General features: G+C 38.1%; 1 protein-coding gene across 2 annotated transcripts in view; it reads right to left on the reverse strand.

The window, feature by feature from the left end:
• Positions 1–10006, reverse strand: part of THOC1 (THO complex subunit 1) — a 61187-nt gene that overhangs the window by 7073 nt on the left and 44108 nt on the right. Inside the window, exons 12-17 of one of the 2 annotated variants that reach the window (XM_049619663.1) lie at positions 5388–5488; positions 3898–3964; positions 3649–3699; positions 3487–3557; positions 2539–2634; positions 1901–1966 (exon numbers count right to left, since the gene is read on the reverse strand). In XM_049619663.1, the coding sequence (XP_049475620.1) occupies positions 1901–1966; positions 2539–2634; positions 3487–3557; positions 3649–3699; positions 3898–3964; positions 5388–5488 (452 nt within the window). The remainder of the gene's footprint in view (positions 1–1900; positions 1967–2538; positions 2635–3486; positions 3558–3648; positions 3700–3897; positions 3965–5387; positions 5489–10006) is intronic. The other variant, XM_049619665.1, reaches the window with a different exon arrangement.

Genomic DNA, 10006 nt, shown 5'->3' on the forward strand with positions numbered 1-10006 from the left:
CCCCCCCCCCCCCCCCCCCCCCCCCCCCCCCCCCCCCCCCGCCAACTTGCTGTTTCTCTCTCTCAAAATAATAAACTTAAAAAATATATACTGACTAATATCTTTGAACTAGGAAGTCCATTTCCATTTATTGTTATATGTGAATTTCTTTTAACTGTATAATTTTATGCTTTCCGTTACTTGTTTCTTATGTGGCTTTTCCTCCTTGCCTATTTTTATTTGATTGCTTGAATCTTCTATATTTCCTTGTATCCTCAACTCATTTCAAAGTTACACATTCTATTTGTTTTACATACTTAACAAGCATGTTTTACTTGAAGTCTAGTTACTATCTACCTTCATCTGTAACATTCTTTAATTCTTCTGATCACTCCCTGTTACTTTTATCAAATGTTAGTTCTACCTTTTAAAATAATCCCCAAATAGTAATTACTACTGTTTTATACAGAGAATTCTTGATGAGTTTTATTCATGTTTACCAATGTCTTTGAATAGCAATCCTTCTTGTAATTTACTTAGTGTTTCTGGGTTCCATTTCCTTGACAGCTTTTTTAGTAAGGACTGTTGATAATATATTGTTTTAATCTGAAAGTAACTTTACTTCTCAGTCACTCCTTCCTGATTGATCTACTGTAACTTGTTACAGAATTCTGGGTTGACACCTTCTCTTAACACTCATTCTGGTTTCTTTTGTTCTTAAAGTCAGCTGTCAGTCTAATTTTGTTTTTTTGCAGGTAGTCTGGTTTTTCTCTTGGGAGATTTTACAACAATATGTAGAAATATGGATTTATTTTGTTTATCCTACTTAAGACTTGTACTTGAACCTAAGAATTTATGCCTGTTCTCAGTTCTGAAAAATCCTCAGTCATTATCTTGATTATGGTCTCTTTCTCATTCTCTATTTCCTCATTCTGTGGTTGATTCTTACTCTCGTATTTTCTAACTCTTGATCCCTTTTACTGTTCTGGGTGATTTCTTAATCATTAATTCTTATTTCCACCTGTGTCTATTGCTAGATTATTTGTTTTTTCAAATTTGCTTGGTCCTTTTTCAGAGTGTCATATTCCTTTTTAAAATTTTTATTTCCTTCTTTTATGTCTTTAGCTATCTTAAATATACTTATTTTAAGCTGTATTTACCTGATGGTTTTATTACCTGAAGTGGTTGTCTAAGTTCTGTTGTTCTATCTGCTGATTCTTTCTCATGGTAGGTTGTTTTCTTGAATGTTTTAAGTGTGGATGGTTATCTTATCAGACTTTATCTGGAGGATCCTTGTATGGCTTAGGTTGAAGGTGTGACCTCCAGAAAGATTTTTATCATCAGACTGAGACATTTTAATTCACCCTTAACTTGGGGGTTCCTTTGAACTGCAGGTAGGATAAATTTAAATTGTAGGACTGCATGACACTAGACTTGTTATAATTTCTCCGGGAGTACTTTTTCCTTTTCACCCACACCCCAGGTAGAAATGGACAAGCTTGTTCCTGTGCCAGTGAGCAAATCCTTCTTCCTTAATCTGTTCTTTTACGTTCAGTGCAGTGCTTCAAAGGCCTGAAATTTATTCAAGGGAAACTCAGTTGCAAATGTGTGCAGGCCTAAGGCCTTACCTTCTGTCGTTCTGTAGCTCTTACAACCCAAGTTCCCTGGCTCCCCAAAGTGGAAATCATTTGCAAACTTCTCAGCTAGAAGCAACCATATTAGCTCATACTTCGGTTTTCAGTTCCCTCTTCTTTTATGAATTTGTATTTCCTTGTGATTTCTAAAATTATTCTGCCAGTGCTTCTAGGTGTTTCATGATGGGAAACCATACTCTGCTGTGCCAAAGTCAACACAATAAATTCATTTCATTCACTTGACATGTGAGAAAAGCAATACTTCATGTGAAACATTTTAAACTTGCCTTGTCTCTGATTTGCAAGCTTCCATGTTATCAGGACAGAGATTCCAAAGCCTTGTTAACTCCTCACTACAAAACAGACAAATACATTTTTTTATGGACATCATCCTCATATGCCTTAAAATTGTAAAAATACTTAAACAGTGAATTTTTAGGTGGTGACAGAATGAGTTTTAATTTCTTCGTTAAATTTTGCTATTTAGCAAATTTTCTATATAAGCATATATTTAATGATTACAGTCGTTTGTTTTTTCTAAAAATATTCAAGTAGAGTATAAAGCAATGAATAATTAACCGGAAAGTAACAGAAACTGAAGGATCGTGGTACCTTACAGCAGCTGGAAGTGAGCTGGATCATTCTAACAGCGACTGTACTGTCTACGACATGGAAAAAAAAATGGCATAGCCTAGAGCCATGGATTTTGGGAGCAAGAAACAAAATGGAAGCTTATCTATCTGCATGAATCCATGTAATGGGCCATCGAGATTGACAGTGTGTGGTCTGCTTTAGTCATCTATGTATGCACCAAACACAAAAAACTTGAAAAACACAAAAACTGGAGAGTGCTTACAGTAACATCTTCAAAATATAAAAAAACGAATACCATCCCACATAGGAGATGGTATTAAGGTTAACCTACTTTCCCATTAGAATCTTTTTGTTGGGTCCTTTCCCTAGGAAGTCCTCTGGTGCCGTTCTCTTGCGAGCTACTCTTGTTGGCTTGGTGTCTGATGTTCTGTGGTGAACAAAACACACTGGACTTACAAATGGATAGCACACATCAAAGTGTTTAATGTAAAAGAAAATTCAGTTCTTGTTTTCTTCCCATAAAAACATCAAAGCTTCATATTATTATAAAACAATCATTAGAAGACAAAAATCCCACACCAGGGAACAAATTGCAAGGAGTGGATACATATAGCATTTTAAAAATAATAATAATAATTTGTTCTGGGAACTTAATGACAAGAAATCTAAGGTGAAAAATTCAACTAGAAGTAAATCAGGGGTAACTGCAAGGCTCAGTTGGTTAAGCATCTGACTCTAGATTTCAGCTCGGGTCATGATCTCATGGTTTCTGGGTTCATGTTGAGCTCTGTGCTGACACAGCTGGGATTCTCTCTCTCCCTCCCTGCCCCTCCCCTGCCTGCTCACGCTCTCTCTCCCTCAAAATAAAAATAAATTAAAAAAAGAAATAAATCAAAATGATTATATTCTTGTTAATTCATTTATTTATTTCAATAAATATGTATTTGAGAGAGAGAGAGAGACAGAGACAGAGCATGATCGGGGAGGGAAAGAACGAGAGGGAGACACAGAATCCAAAGCAAGCTCCAGGTTCTGAGCTGTTAGCACAGAGCCTGATGTGGGGCCCAAACTCATGAGCCGTGAGATTATGACCTGAACCAAAGTTGGACCCTTAAGTGACTGAACTACTCAGATGCCCCAAAATGGTTGTATTCTTATACAGTTCTACTTACACTTTTTAATATGCAATACACATATACATCTATCCATAATGTGAAATAATGTCAAATGATATTTTGAAATACCTTTCTCATATTGCTTGAGATGCGTATATATTTACCTTTCTTTCACAAAACTTGGGCAGCCTTCATTTTTCCATGAGTTCCAGTTTTCTTCAGTGTTTAATATATGCTGGGAAAAACAAAGAAATTATATTTATATAATGAAGACCTTTGAAATTCTATTTGGTGCTACGAAGGCTATGTAAATATAAATTACATACCTCTACCATCTTTGAAAATCTTTCTCCATCGGGGGGGTTTTCAGATAGTAGCTGTGATTAGAAAGAATATACTAAGCTTTCAACAACTTTCTGCATCATAGGTGTGGTTTGTAGGCAGGGAACCAAGAAGTGTTTGTGATCTTGTACCTGAGCTTAACTTTATCCTTATTTTCCTATTTGGGGCTGAAACAAAGAAAATTCTAAATTTCCATTTTGTTCAATCATGGGTTTGTTGCATGTTGAACTTACTTGATAAACTGATTTTGTAGTATCTTCAATCCACAGTGATTGCTCATCAGTTAAAACATAGTTTGAACTAGGAAACAAAGCAATAAAAGCACACTAAGTTACAGCAATGTGTATTCAATTTTAAGGCTTATATACTATCTTGTAAAAACCCAAGGCCTAGAACAGATTAAGTTAACCAGATTGTAAACAGTGTCAGAAGTTACCAAGATATGAATAGGATTATAAGAGAAAATTCTTGCACTTCACTTAAGATGATCAGAATTGAAGACATGAAGGTGTATAAAGGAGAACACTCAATCTGATTAACTATGAACAGAGCAACGAAGGTTTCCTAAAATAAATTTAATGTGGAATGAAAACCTCTGAGACAATATTAACATATTCTTCTACATGGTGCACATCCAGATAAAGCATGCTACATTTCTTTAAAAGGCAATCAAAACACAATGAATAAAAAAAAACCCCACCCCTAGAGAAGGGTGAAGGCAGACCCAAAGTGTTAATGGGTGCCATTAATTAGGCTCTCACTATGCACTAGGTGCTTTACTGCCAGCCAGTAAATAGTGGTAAGACTACTGTGCCAGGATCTGAGCACTTTACACACATTATTCATTTAATTCTAGAATGAGGATGTGTGTGTATTCAACAGAGGCCATAAAGACTCAGTGATTTGCCCAAGACAACAAAGCTTGAATTCAAACCTAGGTCTGGCTCCAAAGTCCTTGATCTTTCCACCAAACTATATTAAAACTCAACAATAGCAGGATAAAAAAAATAACGTTTTTGAGTACTTGCTATTTGTTATATTAAAATCAAAAGCCTGAAAGGGCTGAACTGCACATAGTGATTGATGAAAGCGGGATTCAAAGCCAGCAGGTCTTCACATAACTAATAAATACAACACTGCTTTGCAGCTTAAAAGTGCCATTGAGTAATGATGAACTCTACTTGAGTTATGGATAGGACAAGAGGAAGTGGTCTGTGCTGCAGGTGGAGGTACTCAGGAACTAGAGGAACTGATCAGGTTTTCTGAAACTCCAAAGAAACTGGAACTCCTCTGTGCTTCAAAGATTTACTTTATTCTTTTGAGTTCTAAAGGCTTAAGACAGCTCCACATCTTGTGAGAGAAGTATTATGGATTTACTCTGCAAATCAGGCTTGGAGAAGGTCTGAGTGAGGTGAAAGGGGAACAGTGGATGTCTGGAACAGAGAGACCTGCACCCACACAACTGGGGGACCCCTAGGAAGCCCTGGCGCTCATCAGGAGAGACTTACACTGATAGCAGATCCAGTCAATACCTTTCTCTAAAACAAATATCCTAACATCTCGTATCTCTAACAAAAGCGTCTGATTATCTAGTGTTGCCGCAAAAGGAAGGTTTCAGGGATGTGACCCTTATAAATGAGTCTGACACATAGGAAAAATACATCAGTAAGTCCTCTTTTAGAAAGGACTATTTGGAAATCATTTACTACTCACATTAACTCACCTTTTGAATTTGACTTGCCCCTTGAGATACTGGAATAAAATGAGGTATTGCAACAGGATGTGTCGGCGAAAGTTACTGTCACTCAGTTGTAAATCCATCAACTAGTTGAAAAACAAAACACACAACACAAAACACATTAAATTCAAGTTTTGCCTAAAGGTACAGGTTATTCTACTACAAAAATGAAAGATTTTAATTAAAAAAATATTTACTGAGGGCTCACTGAATATGAGGCATTACTGCACAAGCCCTAGGACAGAAGAGCAAAGGCTTCAGATTTTTAAACTATTTTATGCCATGAGATATTTATTTCGGTAGATAGCACTGTTACATCTGTGGTTCTGAAGTCAAGATACAGCAAACCAGAAATATAAAAAGGTAAAAATAAGACTACCACTTTCTCACATATAAAGAAATAATGGCTAAAGAGTGATCCATATACAGATAATAACAAGGGATGGTGCTCATTTCCGTAGCCCTACAAAATGCCTATGACAGAGCTGGTGCTCAGTAATAAACAAGGAAGTAAGAGTGAAGAATCATCTGGGAATTAAGTGGACTATTATATTTTAGAGAAAACTGTATCATACTTGTATTATCACACAATCTGCATTAGAAAGGACATGAAGGTCACTCACAAGGATGTTCTTCAACAACCTTGTCCTGAGGGTGGTCTATAAGAATGACCTCCAATGATGAAGGCAGTCATTCTGATTATGTCCCTAGAGTATTGAAGGAATGCTGAGAGCTTGTTTGGAGATTCTAGCAGAGAAGTGCAGCTACTTGTATACCCTTGACCGAAGAACGGTCCTCCTCTATTGGGTAAGGTCGTCCTCTTCGACTGAGCGCACAGCTTTGGGAGGGACACACATGGAGTGGTGAGGGAGGAAGGGGACACCCGCCTCGCCAGCTACATCAGCCGAATCAATCCTGGCGATCAATGGGGTGACAAATGTTGCAGCCAGATCGCCCTCATATCCAAGGAATATGGAAACCTGTATCCACAAACTTGTGCTGCTTCAGCCTTCTAGAGCTAAAGCAACAATGGGGAGCTGCCTTATTTAATTACATTAATTATTTTATTATTCTAAAAAATTTTTAATGTTTGTTTATTTTTGAGAGAGAGACAGAACACAAGCTGGGGAGGGGCAGAGAGAGAGAGAGACACAGAATCTGAAGCAGGCTCCAGACTCCTAGCTGTCAGCCCAGAGCCTGATGCGGGGCTCAAACCCATGAACCGTGAGATCGTGACCTGAGCTGAAGTCAGACACTTGACGGACTGAGTCCCCCAGGCGCCCTGGGAGCTGCCTTATTTTAAATGGATAACCAACCAAGAAGACACCTGAAAGCCCGAGGAATGGAATCCAGTTGAAGGTCCCAGGTTCCTTTGGCTATGCTTCCATCTACCTAACATTCACTAGCCACTTCCTCCTTTCTAAACATGACTGGCCTTCCAATCCTCACCTTTAGGTATTGAACCTTTTATTCTATTATTTATCATATTAAATATCTCAACCCAAATTGAATGGCACAGTCTCTTGACTTCCTTTCCTCTCCTAGATGACCTCACCATCCCTACCCAGGCTCTCAAGTTCCTTGACCTCAGTTCCACGGACAGGCATAGCTCTGCTGTGGCCCCACTGCTATGGACAAAAGCTGGAGCCGGTTATTACTCACAGCTACCCCAGCTCTGAAACCCTCAATTCACAGTCCTCTCACCATAGCCTCTGATTCTTCCAGTCTCTCACTCAGTTGTCCCAGGACCTGAGACCTTAAGTCCTTTGAATCATCTATTTTCTGCCTGTTAGTCCCATTCTGTTTTTATAGTAATCCTATTTTGGTTAAGATAAGGGGTCAGCAAACCTTCTTTAGATGCTAAATATTTTAGGCTATGTGAGCCAAGAGGCATATTATATTATGTAGGTACTTATGTAAACATATTAAAATATAAAATAAAACAAGCAGTGGGTCAGATTTAGCCTGCGGCTATAGCTGGCTGAGTCCTGGTCCTGACTTTCTGGTTTCTCTCTTCAACCATTTTCTTGCCAACTTCCTCAACACCTTTGTGCCATACTTCTGTCACATCTACTGGGCAAAAGAGCAACACCAGATCGAACCAAGTTACTCACCTTCCCTCTATCAACACGAAGGCTTCCCATGAAGGTTGCAGACGGAGCTACTTGAAAGAAAATACAAACCACACAGCTCTGCAGATGGTATCCCCCTATGCTACTGCCTCTAACTTAAAATTCTGGTCTCTAATCAGTGATCTTTCTTTATTCTCCAAGGCTGTAATTCTTTCCTCTTCTCCACAGCAATTACTGCAAACCCTTTCAACATATTACAAGCATTGCTTAACTACCCTTCCACTCTCAGTACATCAACTACCTCCACCTTCAATGAAGATATTTCAATAAATTGGAAGCTTCACCCACATCCTTGTTTTCACCTTTTTTCTTCTGTCTCGACATCTTCATTGCTAAAGGTAATCCTTCCATTTGGAAGTTCCAATCTCCCTAAGTTAACTGAGTCCCATCAGTTAACCCCCCTTTCTTCAACCCTTTCTTCTTTCCAAGCTCCTTTCTATTACCATTAAGTAACTTCTCTCAAAGAGATCCTCAGCCTCCCCTCATATTCCCTAACAGCCAAACTTCTTGAAAGAACTGTTTCCAATTCACCCCTCAACCTGCACAATCTGTGGCTTTCTGTTTACCAATTTACTGTTTTTGCCAAGATGACCAATGACTTACTTGTTGTTAAATCCAATGAACTGTGTCCCCCCACCCGCCCACAATGAACATTTTTTTCAGAGTCCTCATCCTACTTGATATGCTTGGCTTCCACAAGGTCACACTTCTCTAGTTTTTCTCCAATTTCACTGGCTACTCTTCAAGCTTCTTCCTCTCCCGGACTCCCCCGCCCCTTAAATGCTGATTTTCTTCAGGATTCTGCATGATGCTGCATAATGTTTTCTTCTCTCTCCAGTCTGTATTTTCCTTTAATTACTACATACAGCTGGTAACTATACCATATACCAAATCTATACTCTCATCCTAGACCCTGTTGCTAAACTCCAAATCTGTATACTTACAAAGCTACTACATATCTACTTGAATGTTCAACTGACACTTGATCAGATTTCATGTCCAAAGTAAAACACACTTCTTTGCCCATGAAACCCGCTTTTCTCCAGTGAGAGGTTCCACCCTCCATCTATTTGCCTAAGCAACTCGAGGAAGACTGCCTGGAAAAAGCACAACTATAAACTATAGGAGCAAATCTTGAGTTGGAGAGTATGTGACAAGAAAGAAAACAGGAGGTACCAAGACTCTAAGTCCAGTAAAAGACTCGTCTGTTTGAAGACCTTAAGTAGTTCAGCCAGTCGGGAATACAAACAAGCCTCCTGGCTTGGAGAGATGAACTGAAATGGCTAGTGTTGTGTACAAACTCTTCATCTATCTTGGGCTTTTGGTCTCCCACGTTTCTTTTTTAATTTTTATTTTATTTTATTTTATTTTATCTTATTTTAATTTAGAGAGAGACAAAGACAGCGTGAGCAGGGGAGGGGCAGAGACAGAGAGGGAGACAAGAATGTGAAGCAGGCTCCACATGACAGGCTCCCCTGACACAGGGCTTGAACTCACGAAACTGTGAGGTCATGACCTGAACCGAAGTCGGACACTTAACCTACTAAGCCATCCAGGCACCCCTCCCACATTTATTTTTTATGCTAGAATATAGTTTTTGATGGAAATAGTGGACTGAAAACAGGAGTCAACAAGACATTGAATCGGAGGTGGGAAGGGACCAGTATGATCAGTCAAGCTAACTGCTTCACACTATGCTTATGGAAACTATAAGCTCTGAAAGATCACACAGCTAGTGACAGAACTGAGACTAAAACTGACACGCTCAAGTGCATTATTTCTTCCTTAATGTATATTTTCTAGTTCTACTTTTCTTTGGTTATTTAGAAAATTACACCATTTACATCACGCAATGGGTCAAATATTTCTTTGTTTTGTTTCTTGAACAAAGGGTCTTTTATCATCCTTAGCTTTTACTGCACATCTCAGCTCAGGCCTTTCAGCCTTCCTGATTATTATTCTAAACCCAAAAAGGATCATGCTATTCTTATTTATCTTTATGTGCCTTTCTGTCAATAAACTGTACATGTAAATAATATTCCTGGTAAAATTAAACTGAAGTATGAAATATCCCATTTCTATCATTTATACAAAGTACTTTAAAAATCTGTGCTAGAAAAAAAATTAAGAGCATTCTCATTAAAATCTTAATTTGTCATCATTAACACATTAGCTGATATCAAATTATCTAATTTTTAAATTATGAAAAATTTTAAATGTCAAAAAGGTACAGTTAAGTAATATAACATTCATGTCCCTCTATCCAGTGACATGTCAAATCCTAACATTTTTGCCTGTTCCACATTTGTTAAAGAAATAGATATTATCGAAACTGTTAAGCCCTCCTCTGTAACCTCCCTCTTCTGCTCCCCTCTCCCTTCCTCTTCTATGGTAAGCACTACCATGTATTTGGTGTTTATGATTCTAATGCAGATTTCACATTATTGCTACATAAGTAGTCATCTATAAATA

Source organism: Panthera uncia (genome assembly GCF_023721935.1).
Source record: "Panthera uncia isolate 11264 chromosome D3 unlocalized genomic scaffold, Puncia_PCG_1.0 HiC_scaffold_8, whole genome shotgun sequence".
In the NCBI taxonomy this organism is placed as follows: domain Eukaryota; kingdom Metazoa; phylum Chordata; class Mammalia; order Carnivora; family Felidae; genus Panthera; species Panthera uncia.